A 16,192-nucleotide genomic window follows, 5' to 3' on the forward strand; every position below is an offset into this window, starting at 1 on the left:
TAATATGGGCCATAGGTGACACATGAGACCACTAGGTAACACATGAAACCCATAGGTGACACATGAGACCCATAGGTGACATGTGAGACCAAGTGAGGCCATAGGTGACATGTGAGACCAAGTGAGGCCATAGGTGACGGTCCAGTCTGAACAAAATTAGTGAAGGGAGGGAAATGGGAAAAGGGATCTTTGGAGAGATCCCGATTGAGGCAGAAGAGAGAAATCAGGGTAAAAGAGGAGCACTAATATAAAGGAGAGAAGCGTGACCTGGGGGAGCCCAGAGGACCGGCCAGGTGTACTGCCTAGCCCAGTTGCCCTGAAAGACAGCTTTTCCTTATACACCAGAATTAACCCATCTCACTGGACTTCTATGCCAAACAGGTTGGCAGATATAAACCATCTTTAGCACATCAAGTGGAATACTCCAAAATTCCCATTTCTGGCTTTTGTTCATCAGTTTTGAAACCTCTACCAGGCACTGTAAGGGTATGTTCACTCGTGCTTCTAACTTGAGCATTTCTTGACTGCGTCTGCCGAATACCTTTTGTTGGTAAGAGCGCATCTTTCTATGTCTTTTCCCGATGCGTGTCAATATGCGTTCTGCGATCTTCTTTTGTTCACCGCGGTCACCGTAAGATTACGGTTGCCATGACGCCAGGGACCCTATTATAGCGCCGCCTGTGTTTTAGCCCTTGTCTCTCAGGATCGTGGTTTTTACCAAACCATTACTATATTGGTGAGTTATCTTCTTAGCACACAAAGTTATATAGTCACTTTATATCAATCACATGATCTTTGATACTTTTAATTTTTTTATTAATATTTACATTTTAACTGACTACCTTGTTTTTTAATTTTTGTAATCGTGTATATGGCATATTTAACATTTTAAATCAAAGTATTCTATATTAGTAACTAACTGCTGCTGCTGCTGCTGCTGGATACACATCTGACCTCATTTGTGTTGACCTTCTGTTGTGACGTAATGATTGATCTTTGACCCGTCTTTGTTGGCGTTTTTTTACTCTGTTTTTCCTTCTTTTCCTTTTTTTTTATTGCATTATCTATTGTGTTTTTAAACTGCTTCTATTCATCACAATTGTATTGGCCTGATGAAGACGCCTGTCCGGCGTCGAAACGCGTAGCCCATTGTCCTTGTTTCATATTTATTATTAAATTTATGTACAACGTTCATTTAAACATTCCTCTTTGGTATTTAGCAGCGCCGTTTTTCGGTCCTTGTCCCCCTTTTCTCTCAATTTCTTAAACTAAATTGGCAACATTCCTTGTTGCGTTTATGGACCTGGCAGCAGCTTTATCCCGGATTCAAGTGTTTCGCAATTTCCCAGTGTTGTACCTGCCTGTACAAACACTACAGGGTGAGCGCAATTAATTGTTCTCTCCTGCATTACACAAATCTCCAGAGTAATTTGCACTATGTGGCACCGTGTTGTGTTTTTTCTCTTCTATTTCAATTTAGGCTATGGGGCACTGACTTTTGGCAGGACAAAAAATTTCTTATGTCATGTGTCATTAAATCCGTGTCCCAAGCTGACAGTGTTGTATTGCGACCATATCGGCCACTCTTGGGATAATACAATAATTTTTTTGGCTTATTTGTTAATATTTGATCACCCCCTGTAGGTGGTGTATGTTCTTGAAAGTAGGGTAACTCTAATATAAACTGAAAAGTACATTATTACTCGCCTAATGTGTATGGGAATAAGTACCATAGTACCTTGGAAGATCTCCGGTGACTTTAACATCCGCCAAGTTCCACATGACGCAAGAGTCATCAGCTATGACTATGAAGGGCCACACGTCTTGGTGGGGGACTCCCAGCTCGGCTTGTCTGTTCCGCTCCAGCTCTAGGTTGTGATATGACAGCTCCTTGATTAGAAAATGAGCTGCCCCTAAAAATGACAGCAAAGATAAATCACATTTATTAAAGGTTAATGTTAATTGCTGACAGATTTACTCAGATATGTACACAGGATAATTCAGTCCCAGCGCTATTCCATTCTTCTGATGGCTGGAAGGCAAGGACAGGACTGGAGACAATATAATGGAGGGGGATGTAGTTACTGATGCCATATTAGATTTCATTCTTTGTATGATCAGGGGCTGGCGGGGCATGTGTCCTGGAATTTTAGTGCCAGGGGGTGCCAACAAGTCACTCTAACTTGGTTAAGGTATTTAAGAATAGGGCTAGGGCTGCAACCTGAATTTTTTGCCCCAGGAGAAGAAAGTCTAGTTACACCACTGGTATATTCATTCCAATCTTCTGCCAGCTGTCATAAGTCTACCATATGTAATGTAAAGTAATGACCAGGGGAAAAGTTATCCCTGAATCCATCAGCTCCCCTGACGTGTAAATTAATTACATTTAGGCCTTATTCACACGAACGTGGGGAAACTCTGACATAAAAAACTGCCGTTTTTCACGTCCGAGTTTCACTCGTGTGGGACCCGTTTTCACGGATCCCCATAGACTTGAGTGTATGGAGGAATCCGTGAAAACTGAAGAAAATAGGACATGTTCTATTTTGCAATGGACCTTTCACACAGTCCATTAAAACGTCTGTGTGAACGGTCCCATTGAAGTACATGCGTCCGTGTGATGGCCGTTCTTTTAATGGCCGTCACACGGACGTATTCAACGTTCGTGTGAATAAGCCCTTAGTAAATGCTTGAATTCTCCATTCAAAAAAATTGAATTCTGGAATATCTTTTCTTAGAACTCTGCATTGTGCCACTACTCTGTTATTCCGACAGGAATTGTATGAATTCTATGACAACTGGGCATATAATTTTCCTTGTCAATAGGACGTATCCCTTCGGATAATGTCCAATCAGTGCTGACAGCATCAGACTGTGTATGAACACACCCTATTGACAAGGGTGAATGGTGATACTCAGTTGTCAATTTATTCATCCATTTCCAGGAAGAATAACAGAGGAATGGCACAATGCAGCATTCTATGCAAAGATTGTTATTTCATGGTGAATATATGTATTTACTAAAATACACATGCCAGGAGAACGGTAAGGTCCTTTATACTACAGTCAGCCTCTCCTTATTCTAAAATGGCTGATAACAGGGGGCAATAGATTGCACTTACCTGGCCAGCAAATATAGATACAATTTTATAAAAAAAAATGTTATCTCAAGTATACTGTTAACCCTAACCCTGGCAATAAGCATATTCTTTGTGTTCCCATTTTGCTACATATTTGGACGTGTAAAGGCAATGATTACATAGTGATACAAGACGTAGCGTCCATTTATAAAAGAGCAATAACAAGTCGAAGGGTCAGGGTATGAAGGCGGTCATTTGTGCTGTGAAATATTAGAGGTGCGGGGGTGACTAAGGTGTATGTGAGTAATGAGGGGCTGACATTACACATCTTTATTGAACGTCGCGTAGCAGAGAACAGGTCACCCGCGTCGATATGTCCCCGATGCTGCCTTCCTGCAATTAACTAATGCAATGTACTCCTCTGACCTAATGTACAAGTCTGTCCTTACTGTTAAGTACTGTGGGCTTAGTTAACTTTCTCGTGATACATTAATGGAGAACTGACACAAAACTGATTTAGAACTACATAACACACTGTATGATTCCTGGTAATCTGGCAATGAACAAAATTGGATTATCAGGCATCACCTGATGGTCCGGAAAGAGAACATGGCCCACACTTGCGGACTCAGGGTTGGACAATCTATTAGACGACGGCTGTCCCTGACTGAATGCAGCATTTTGGAAGATATGACGTCCGTCCCCGCAGTATTAGCTGCAGAGAGCCACTAGGAACAGAGAGCCCCTGCCTGCTGCCCAGACCTCCTTCCAATGTGATTATTTCTAATGGCAGGCCTTATTATGAATCTAATACCCGAAACAGTGCCAGACCAAGATTGGCAGAGGCCTATGGGAAAAATATGTGGTAGAGGTAGTACGAGGGGAGATTTCTTCTAGATTTCATCTAGATAGCAGTGCAGGCAGATGGGGCATTGGTGCTCCATGCAAGGAGAACTGGGCTCCCACCCGTAGTAATAACAACTGCTCTTCTGTCTCATATTAATATTGGAGGTAATCTTTACATTTTTCCAAGAGGAGAAGCTAGAAGTAACTGGGTAGTGGAGCCATTGGGTGGTGGAGGCCCATGGGCAGTTGTCTCATTTGCCCTCCCTATAATTTGGCCCTGCCTATGGGCTGTGAGTGTTGTAAGGGTTAACTTGAGGCTTATGTCTAAAAACACTAGCTCCACCATTTAACTTTCCCCCTTTCCAATCTCTTATCTGGGGAGGGGAGATCATCATTTAATATCCTCCACCTCCAGAAGTAGGGTGTAGATTCACCCCTGGAGGGACTAATTTTACCGCCATTTAAAATGACTTTGCAATATATAATCAATCCTCAAGCGCACGGTTGAAGACAGAGCAGAAAAGACCCGAGTACAGATGTAGCAGTGTTGAATTTGTCATTTGACTTTTAATGTTGTGCACTACGTTTTAAGTGTTATTCCACTTTTTTTTTACTTTTTTTTTACTTGGTGCGCTTGTGGCTCTCAGCTCGGATTTGGTATAATACATATAAATCCTGTGATGCACAAAATGTATGATTATAAACATGCACGGTACAGTATGTAATGGTTTAGACTTACCAACTCCAGCACTGTTGAAAATACTAGGTAGGACCAACATTATATGATTTGGCCAATATTTTTTATAGATCGCCATCTCATACTCTTTGACAACTAGAATATGCAGATGGCTGCTGCCATCCATGGCATGGTACAGGTTAAAGAGACCGTGTTCATGGCGGCCTGTCGTCGGGGTGAAGAATGGACTTTTCACACTGTCAGTGCTCTAAAGGGAAATTGAAGAATAAAATGCTCATTAAGACATGACTTACTATCCTGGATACGACATATGTTTCTATAGTTGTTATTATACAGTAAGATAATGAGGGTCATGTATTAATTATGGTTTTTTTTATGACAATGGGGGAATTTATGAAGACTGGCGTTTTCATACATTAGTCTTAAGCTATAGGAAGATGGAGAAAGACATGCCTAATTTGTTAAAAGGCGCACATCTCTTAATAAATTAGGCGCCTCTCTGGCTGTCCGAGCTCCAAAAAATCAAATCCACAAGATGGAATAGATCTGTGCTATAATTGACGCCACTTTTCTGGTGTAAATTATAGTAAACTTATTGGACAATTTAAGTCCACGCTTGCTCCTGTTAAGCCCCACCCAGGTTTTTAAAGTGCCAGTAGAAGCGTAAAAATAGAAAAGTCCCTAAAAAAGTTTTTACTTTTCATAAATTCTCCACAATATCTTTTTGAGAAGCCAACAAATTTGCCCCCCCATCCCCATTTATACAATAAAATAAGATTTTTAAAAACATGCATATTCACCTCACCGCTCCGCTTCTCCCCCCCCCCCCCCCCCAGATTCTCTCAGGCTCTCATTGCAGGAAGTGACTAAATGTAATGACGCCGGGCAGCGTCGGGATGTTGTATGTGATGCAGCATTTAGGACGTTGAGTCCTGCGTGGTATATAAGACCCTGAAGCTGCTCGGCATGAGTACCTTGTATGAGTCGCTGATTGCAATGAGAGCCTGAGAGAATCGGGGGGGGGAGTGGAGCTGTGAGGTGAGCATACAAATTTCTAATTTTATGGCCGAACGGGGGGAAATGATCAACTGCAGTTGGAGCGCCACAGCCTCCCGAAACCTAAAGGGAAAGAAAGAGTACACAGCGCCACAAGGTGCAAGATAAACCTGGTTAGTAGGATGAATAAAACGCAAGGAGAGGCAGTTGCGCTCACCTATAAATGTTGTACAAGTCAGGTATAACACTGATGTAAGCACGTAAGGATTAAATCAGCTGCAGCTCTCCAATCCAGGAACCGGTAGCGTGAACACGCTACCACAACAGGAGTTATTGTAAAGGTAACATATTTGGATATAAAGGAAAGCGCTGCTGATAAGAAATGTATAAATGTATGGAATTTCTTATTAATTTTAATGCATGGCAACGCGTTTCAACACAGGATATGTGTCTTCATCAGGCCAAAATGACATTTTCTATACACATTGTGAGGGTTTAGCATCAGCAGAGGTTGGTACAGCGGTTTCTTTGTAGCCAGAGACAGGGACACCGTGCATTAAAAGTCATAACAGGGCTTTGCCTGTGTTTTTATTCTTGTCAAAGAAACAGCCTCTTGTACAACAAGGCAAAATACAAAATAAATCCTGCTCGTCTGAGCACTAACTAAACAAGGTATTATCTAACTATACCAAGTGCCTTCCTACCAGGCACTGGACACAAAGTAACACAGGTCTTTACTCACATAGCATACAGGCTACTCCAGCCTTAGTAGTCTCCAGTCTGAGTCAGGGGTGAGACTCCTACACACTGTGTCTGCACCTTTTTATACACAGGCTACAGGTGCAGCTAATTGAGCAGCAGCCTTGTCCTACACACAGAGATGGACTAGGGATTGGGGAACCCGCCCTGCTCTTCTCCAATCCAACTCCAGGCCCTTTTTTCCGGCTTTTCCTTAAGCCAAGATTGGAAAACTAGAGCTTTCTATTGCAAGAACTACTCATTGCCTGGAGCCTAGGATACATATGACAGGATTCTAGGGGAAATATACCTTCCCTCAATGACTTTACCTGTCACTGTCTCACAACATCTAAAACAGGATTACACGATACTAATTGTTGTGGTTGTTCTAGTATTGTGTAATCCTGTTTTAGATGTGTGTATATAAGATGTAATTTTTTATTGTTACTTCTCCTTGGCCTGATGAAGACACATGTCCTGTGTTGAAACGCGTTGCCATGCATTAAAATTAATAAGAAATTACCTTTACTGCTATACATTTCTTACCAGCAGCGCTTTCCTTTATATCCAAATATTTTACCTTTACAATAAAGCCTGCCGAAAGCTGCAATACATTAATTAAGAGGCGTTCGCCCCCTTAATAAATGTGTTACGTTTTACTCAAGCAAACTATTTATTAAGACTGGCCTATGAAACACCAGTCTTAATAAATCTCCCCCATAGACTTTTCTTCCCACGTCGATACATAAACCCGCTGCTCCTCATTTACCGTGTCTGATATAAGTGGCAGCCTCATACTTTCCAGCTGGCCCCCAGGTTGGCTAAAGACAAAATGATGCTCCTTAGATTTAGGTATGATGAAGTGAAGCTGGATTTCCTCCCCCAACATGGAACAGGAGAATGCAAAAGCATGTAGTGTTGACTCATACATCTAAGAGAGGAACAATAAGAGTTTGGTTTTTGTACAAAAAAATTGAAAACTTTTCTACAATTTAACCATTCAAAACCAGCTCCCTCACTGATAATCACTGTAATGTGAACAACATGAAAAAGGACACATCCTCTGGCACACGTTATAACGTACCCCTTAATGTAGATTATAAACATATTAGAATTCCGTGGCCATATAATGATTAGAGTGATTGGTTCCCCCATGGCACTATAGCAACTGGTGTGACTGCTACTGCTATAGTTACAACTATGGGTGTGTATCATAAGATATGGTACATTGCCAAAGCTTCTTCAGAACCTCTTCATGAAGACATGTCATTGATTATTGCCAGACATTCAGTCCAGAACATTAAAATATACATTTTGCAAAATAAACAATGTTATTTGTGGCGTACTTGAAACCTGGGGTTGTAGCCCATGTACTGGTGGCACTGCTCACAGTGGTGGTAGGTATTGTATGAGGCATATTTAGATAATCTCATCCGTGTTGTTGGGCGTCGTACATAAATGTCCTCGTGTCTCTTATTAGTTGGTTTATCTGTGAATAAAAAATGAGGGTTTAACAATTGTCATCATCATAATATACTGTACAATATTTTGCCTAAAATAGAGTGTGTTTATGGAGGTAATAGATCTGCTACCATATGTGCATCCATAGAATCACTCTGTTATTTTGATGTAAATTACTCTCTCCTTTTGTTAACTGAAAACTCCTAAAAAATAGAATTAAACGAAAAAAATAATGCTTTGGGGGACCAATAGCATCATACAATTCAATGGGAACCCTGCAATGCCTTAACACATACTAATACCTCCACAGGGCTGCACCGTCCATGAGGCGAGGTGAGCATCTCTCGCTCTGAGGGGGGGGGGCGCCACCCCCTCCTGCACTAATCGTCCCTGCATCTATAGAATGCAGGTACAATTACATGAATAAGCACTGAATGACCATGCACGTTCATGCCCGACCATTCAGCGCCTTTCAACGACGAGCGCCGCTTCTGTTGTTGAAAGGTGCTGATTGGCGGGGCAAGTCATTCTGCCCTGCCAATCAGCACCTTTCAACGATGCAAGCGGCGCGATGACGTCATCGTGACACTTTTATCGTTCAGCCCCAGCAGACCTGCTCAGAAGAGAGCGGGTCTGCATTGATACAGGACGGCACGGGAACGGGATCAAGGTGAGTATGTAAAGTTGTTTAGTGTGCATCGCATTATCTATAGGAGGGGTGGAGAGGGCTATATGTTGGGCACAATCTTTAGAGGGGGATATATGTAGGGAACTATCTACAGTGGGGGGCTATATGTAGGGAACTGTATACAGGGGGCTATGTCAGGCACTATATACAGGGGGCTATATGTGGGCATTATATACAGGGGGTATATGTGAGGCGCTATATACAGGGGGGCTATATGTGAGGCATTATATACAGGGGACTACATGTGGGGCACTATTTTCAGGGGCATTAAATGTGGGGCACTATCTACAGGGGGGCTATAGGTGGGGCACTATATACAGAGGGGCTATATGTAGGGCACTATCTACAGGGAGAGCTATATGTGGGGCATTATCTACAGGAGGATCTATGTAGGGCACTATCTACAGGGGGATCTATGGGTGGCACTATCTACAGGGGACACTATGGGGGCACTATCTACAGGGGGATCTATGGGGCACTATCTGCACGTGGCTCTATGGGGGCACTATCTACAGGGGGATCTATGGGGGGACACTATCTACAGGAGGCTCTATGGGGGCACTATCTACAGGGAGCACTGTGTGTGTGGGACACAGTGCATGATGCTATTCTAATCAGGGACAGTGTATGGTGCTATTATAATTAGATGTGCCGTGTATGCCACTATTATATTTATATTTAGGGCGTAGTGTGTGGCATCATGAGAATTTTATCTTTGTTTATAGGTGCAGAACTGTTTGAAAAGTGAGAAGCTGAAGACATCTGAGCGGCAAACTGCAGAAATGGGCCATGTTCGGGAGAAGTCATAGAGGTCTGTACCGGATGGAGAAGACAAGAGAAAAAGAACAACTCGAATCTGAGATAGTCACCAGTGAGTCACTTAATGTTAATGTTTATTCTGCCTCTAATCAACACTGCAGTCACTGTGTGATCTGCAGCGGGATGATAGTTGGCAACTCCCAGCTTATCCTTACCATTGTTCGGAACATGCTGGGAGCTGTAATTTTACGCCGTACAAATCTATACGGCAGGGATTGCACTAAATTGAGCTGTATTTGTGTTCGTTTTGTATTTATGTACTGCACTTGGTTCTGATGCTGTATATATGTACTGAGCTTTGTTCTGGTGCTGTATATATGTACTGAGGTTGGTTCTGGTGCTGTATATATGTAATGAGCTTGGTTCTCGTGCTGTGTATATATACGTAGTGAGCTTGGTTCTGGAGCTGTGTATGTCAGAGCTTGGTTCTGGAGCTGTAATTATATAGAATATATATATAATAACAAAATGGCAGGGCAGATGGAATTGTTTTCAATTCATTGTATATTTAATGGGAACCTGTCGGGTAATTTTAACCCCTTGAATCGCCACCATGTGGTAATACATGACCAGACAATATTCCCCTTTTTTTCAGATGCAGCAAAATCTATGAAATCAACTTTTAAAACGACGCACACTATATGCTAATTACTCATTAAAGGGTCATGGGGCGGTGCCGCTATCCTGCAAAGACTTATAGTCCTGCCTCCAAACCCAACTTTCCATGTTTGATTGACCTCCCCCTGGCTGTTATACATCACTACCAGTCTCCTCCAACTTTCTCGGATGCACCATTGCCATGTACTACGAACCGTGCAGGGAGGTGTTCTCTGCCGGCTGCACCACGCATGCCAGTACAAGTCAACGGCGCATCCGCAAGAGTTGGAGGAGGCTGCTAGTGATGTATAACAGCCAGGGGGATGACAATAAAAATCTGGGGGGGCGCCATTTCAATTTTCGCCTCAGGCAGCAGAAAAGCTAGAATCGGCCCTGTACCTCCATAACAACACACTAATAAATCTTGGTACCACTTGCAGTCATTATAGTTGGCCATAATCAATCTTCTGCCCCTAAACATTGGGCAGTAAGTTTGACCATAGACAGTAGATATTTTTTGGAATCAGCATGATATTTTTTGGAATCAGCATTTTTTTAAATCTAATGCCTGAGGGACTACCAGACCCTCCTCTAAAGTTTTATTTTCGGGGAAGAATTGTACCAAAATGTTGTCTTCCTGCTTTAGTCTAATTATTCTATTAAATGGACACTCCAGCCAAAACTAAACTTTCCCATGTGTACCATAATGGTATTCCATGTGTCTGTCTCTCACCTGTTATTTTCTTGCTGCTTCTATCTCTGATATATATATCAGACTGGGATGGTTGCTTAGCAGTAGTGTGAACCAGGCTCGGTGACACGCTTTCTCTACTTGAGTCTATGGAGATCTATGTGTCACCCATCACAGGCTTCAGCAGTTCCTGTACCACACTAGTTATATACGGGGGGGGGGGGACAGAAACTTCTATCATCAGCTACCACTGATACTTAGACAGGTTCCTGTCACACAGGTATAATGTAGAAGAATATAGTGCAGCCTCCCTGTCTGTATATTTATGGTCTCTCAGCTTATTTAGGAAAATATAGAGAGAATGATAATCACTGTCCGCCAGCATGCAGAAATGGTATAGTATTTAGCTGGTCATGTGATGCTGTGCTGAAGCATCATGGGATTGATAGCAAAGCAGACAGGAAGAGAAAGCTGGGGAAATCTAAGAATCAAGATGGAGGCTTTTTTAAAGCACAGACAAGGCAGCAGTTCAAAAAGTAAGTTCAGTATACATAAAATAAGTGTAAAGTGTGGTATACAGTAAGTTGGGGGTGCAGACATGGAAAGTTGTGTTTCCACTGGAGGTCTTCTTTAAAATAAGCGGCTCTCTAAGAATTTGGCTGCTCCTTACTTTCTGAACCTCCATAAAATTAACTAGCACATTTTTGCTGAGAACGCATATTAATTCAGAAAATAACTCCTTCAATTGTTGGCTGATCTATCAGCTGTCAATTATTAAATGTCTATGGCTTGTGACTTACAATACAGTGCAGTTGACTGAAGTTTTTATATTCATAATAATGGATGTGTGAATAATGTAACTGAGAACAAAGATAAAGGGAAGAACTGGCAGTAAATTCAGAGTTTTCATTATTCTTCAAGCTTAAGACAAGGTGACAATAAATGTTCTATTTCACATAAGAAAACAAAATATGCAACGCATTCAAAAGCCATTACAAAGAGCAAACAACAGATCGAAAGAAGGGAATAAAACCATGAGTATAAACAGACAAGAGGATTAAAAAAAACCATGATGAAATAGAGCACCGGACATCTCTCTGGAGACAACAGACCGATGACTGCTGATAAGCCGCACTGAACTCATTATTTTCTCTACCTGGCGGCATTAGAACGCACTAATACTGTAACGTTACCAGCATATAGCGGCTGCTTATAAAAACCAGCAACGTGTTGCTATGAAGTAAAGGAAATCTACACTGATACATTTGTGAAGAATGATAATTATACATAACAGAGAGGTCATTCTCTCCCAGCCCTGTATCTCAGAAATAATTTGGTAGAAGATAACAGTTATCAATTCGATTTCTTACAATAGGTCACTAGGGGCAGTGTTTATAAGGTATGTGATTATGGATTCATTCTAATTGGGAGTAGTCAAATTATACAAATATAATGCAAATGTAATTTTGCGATAGGCTACAGAACACATAGATCCATGTACTTTGCTTATTAGGGCAATTGAGAAGTGATTGGTGGTGCTTTTGGGTTACAACTCTATAAGCTATGAAACTCTATGTTTATGGACGACCACTCGCTTGGTTCCAACATTATAAATAATAGCACAAAACATGACAAGAACTTGTCTCTGTGTTATAGTACCACTTGGAGTCTTAGAATGGGTCAAATCTGGACTCCATTACTGCACCTGCTCATGGCCATCTCCCAAAAACACCTTGTTCTGTAAATTTATCTAGGTTTCAGATAAAAAGATGAGTTCATAATATCCATGGAAATCATCTCACTGAAGGCAATTATTACAATATCGGATATCACCAACAGATGTATCCTCCACATTTTAAGTATGTTGCTCCCACTGTTCTATCTTATTGTCTAAGCAGTGGCGGACAAACATCATGCATGATACTTTCCCATTAGTGATCAACCTATATAGGTTCCTTTAAGATCGCTTTGACTACTGGTCTAGCTTCTGGGCGGTTCTTGTTTTACTTTGAGCCTATCTCTCTTCGCTGTCTTTCTCCCTATTAGAGGTAAGGGTGGAGTATTTATACCTGGCTTCCTTCACTTGTTCTTTGCTTGTGATTTACTTATTCCCAGGTGTTTTGATCAAGCTTCTGACAATACCCTATACCTCTGACTTCTGGACTTCTTGGAAACTGACCTCGGCTTGTCTCTGGATAACCCCTTGTTTACTGATTTGGAATATCTGCTCCCGGCTGGTTTTGACCTCTGCTATACCTGATATCCACTAGCTTTCTGATTTGGATTTTCTGTTTACCCTCTGGCTGTTTGGTTATCCTGTTCAGGTTTGCCTGCATTGCACCTCTTATGCAAAACTGAGCTCTGCTAAAACAACCTGGGTTCTATGCAGCAAAAACCATCCCACCTTGCGGTCAGCTCTGGAAAAAACCATAGAGTAGCCTTAGACTCTGTTGATCAGAGTTGTGACGGATTTGAGGTTGCGGATTCATTTGCACATTCACTCCCGGCAGTCTCCTGCAGCCTTTGGGGAATCGCTCGCATAGAAATTCTATAACAATGTTATCGACCTACATACATACATGGTCTGTTATTTCTACATGAGGCAGTAGTGCAGCAGGCTTTCCTACTGATCCATTGTAACAGAAAGCCACATGGATGTCTGATAAATGTGATCACTGCTGCCAGAAATCTGCTTAACATAGAGGTCAATGGCCTCCTCAATGGGAATATTTTTGCAGATAATTGTGCAGGGCCAATAAAAGGGCAGAGCATACCCTTATTTTAGACTTAACAGTCAGTGTTCACATATAGCTCTTATTACCTATTTTGTCCAGGAAATAAGTTCCAATGGTCTCTGGACCACCAGTGGGCAATGGACCACTACTGTCTTTATAATCTTGACCGTGTACTCATGGTCAAGGGCATACATACCATTGCGGCAGCTATGGGGCCCATATAGAGAGAAAGGCCCAAATCAGGTAGCCCCAACTGTCTTCTCCATGGTTAATGTGAGCCTGCACATGACTATCTCTCCACAGGAACCTCCAAATTATCAAATAAGGAAAGAGGACAGCAGCCCAAGGGCCACAAGTCCCTTTTGTTCTACTAGAGTTTGGTGGGAGGATCAACAAGCCCCAGATTATACTGTTATGGAGATGGCATGGTGACATGGACCAGTACCGTAAGCGGGGTCCTTTTTGCTCTTGCTATGTGGCCCACTCTCCTCTATGTCTGCCTCTGCTTACTGTATGAAAGACACAACAAAATTATATTCTAAACAAATTAATTTGAAAAAAGCAACTGAGGGTCAATATATGGAGGTCTCATGTGTAAGGACATGGGGATAATGAGCAAAAAATGAAGACAAAATAGTAAATGATCATGGTAATAGTAATGGTATTAATGTTGTGTTACCTTCTTTTTTGAAATTCTGAAATTCAGGACAAATGACACTTGCATCTTCATATTTGGGGTCATGCAGAATGTAATCAAAGTCCATCTTGTTAACTAAATCCACATTTGGCCACATGTCCTGTGTCTGATGTAAAGGTAGCTCAGGCTTGGATTTCAGGCCTATGACACAAATGATCCTTGTATATAAACACTATTCAAAGCTAAAAGCATCATGAATATTAAAACTTTCTGTCAGCACTAATGAATGCAGGCAATGTATGAGGTATATATGCGGTGTAGGAAAATGTATAAAAATCTAATATTAACAAGTAACAAGTCCGATGACATTTGCTCTTTGTGAATTCAAAGATTGTACTGTCATATAAGATGGGGACAAAGTACAGATTAGAGAAGAAAGGACACCAAGGACACAGGTGTTTCACCTGCTTTGTGTGGGTAACATCTTAACGAAGATGCTCCATTTTCTCCTAATCTCATTAACATGCAGCTTAATTGTGAGAAGAGGAGAGAACAGAGCAAATGAGAGATAGATAGAAAGACAGACAGACATGTGATAGATAGATAGATAGATAGACAGACAGACATGTGATAGATAGATAGATAGATAGATAGATAGATAGATAGATAGATAGATAGATAGATAGATAGATAGATAGATAGATGTGCAGCATAGGTTCCCACCTTATAGAGGTTGACTTGTCATGGCAGGTGGGCTCACACAATTTGATCAAAATGTGCGCTAAGAACCTCCTTATTTGTAAGTAGATCAGCAGTAATACAAATTTATTTATCTTTAGGGCTTAGGTGGCATAAGTGTTTGCAGAGTGCTGTTGCCATTTTCTTGTGAGATAGATAGATAGATAGATAGATAGATAGATAGATAGATAGATAGATAGATAGATAGATAGATAGATAGATAGATAGATAGAATGCAAAAAGCAGGCAGCACTCCGTTGTTTAAGGTGAAAAAAAGTGGGTACTTTATTGCCCCATGTGCAACGTTTCAGCTCTTTCCTCTAGAGCCTTTCTCAAGTAGATAGATAGATAGATAGATAGATAGATAGATAGATAGATAGATAGATAGATAGATAGATAGATAGATAGATAGATAGATAGATGTGCAGCATAGGTTCCCACCTTATAGAGGTTGACTTGTCATGGCAGGTGGGCTCACACAATTTGATCAAAATGTGCGCTAAGAACCTCCTTATTTGTAAGTAGATCAGCAGTAATACAAATTTATTTATCTTTAGGGCTTAGGTGGCATAAGTGTTTGCAGAGTGCTGTTGCCATTTTCTTGTGAGATAGATAGATAGATAGATAGATAGATAGATAGATAGATAGATAGATAGATAGATAGATAGATAGATAGATAGATAGATAGATAGATAGATAGATAGATAGATAGATAGATAGATAGATAGATAGAATGCAAAAAGCAGGCAGCACTCCGTTGTTTAAGGTGAAAAAAAGTGGGTACTTTATTGCCCCATGTGCAACGTTTCAGCTCTTTCCTCTAGAGCCTTTCTCAAGTAGATAGATAGATAGATAGATAGATAGATAGATAGATAGATAGATAGATAGATAGATAGATAGATAGATAGATAGGTGTATGTGCAGCGCAGGTTCCCACTTTATAGAGGTCGCCTTGTCGTGGCAGGTGGGCTCACACAATTTGATCAAAATGTGCGCTAAGAACCTCACTATTTGTAAGTAGATTCAGCAGTAATGCATATTTATTTATCTGTAGGGCTTAGGTGGCATTAGAGCTCGCGAGTGCTGTCGCCATTTTCTTGACAGGCAGACAGATAGATAGATAGATAGATAGATAGATAGATAGATAGATAGATAGATAGATAGATAGATAGATAGATAGATAGATAGATAGATAGATAGATAGATAGATAGATAGATAGATAGATAGATAGATAGATAGATAGATAGATAGATAGATAGATAGATAGATAGATAGATAGATAGATAGATAGATAGATAGATAGATAGATAGATAGATAGATAGATAGAAGCTTGCATCTCCTTCAATGTATAGCGATGTACTGGATAGTTATTCACTGTATTAGATAGATATATATAGTATTACACGGTCTACATCATCTGGATCTATGTTTAGCTAAAAGTAGTTACATATAAGTAACAGAGAAAAA

At 40.9% G+C, this 16,192-nt stretch overlaps 1 protein-coding gene across 1 annotated transcript in view; it reads right to left on the reverse strand.

The window, feature by feature from the left end:
- Positions 1-16,192, reverse strand: part of GREB1 (growth regulating estrogen receptor binding 1) — a 108,919-nt gene that overhangs the window by 15,743 nt on the left and 76,984 nt on the right. Inside the window, exons 23-27 of the mRNA XM_075861100.1 lie at positions 14,028-14,186; positions 7,704-7,846; positions 7,127-7,288; positions 4,666-4,870; positions 1,739-1,913 (exon numbers count right to left, since the gene is read on the reverse strand). Of these exons, the coding sequence (XP_075717215.1) occupies positions 1,739-1,913; positions 4,666-4,870; positions 7,127-7,288; positions 7,704-7,846; positions 14,028-14,186 (844 nt within the window). The remainder of the gene's footprint in view (positions 1-1,738; positions 1,914-4,665; positions 4,871-7,126; positions 7,289-7,703; positions 7,847-14,027; positions 14,187-16,192) is intronic.

This window comes from Rhinoderma darwinii, chromosome 4 (genome assembly GCF_050947455.1).
Source record: "Rhinoderma darwinii isolate aRhiDar2 chromosome 4, aRhiDar2.hap1, whole genome shotgun sequence".
Taxonomy (NCBI): domain Eukaryota; kingdom Metazoa; phylum Chordata; class Amphibia; order Anura; family Rhinodermatidae; genus Rhinoderma; species Rhinoderma darwinii.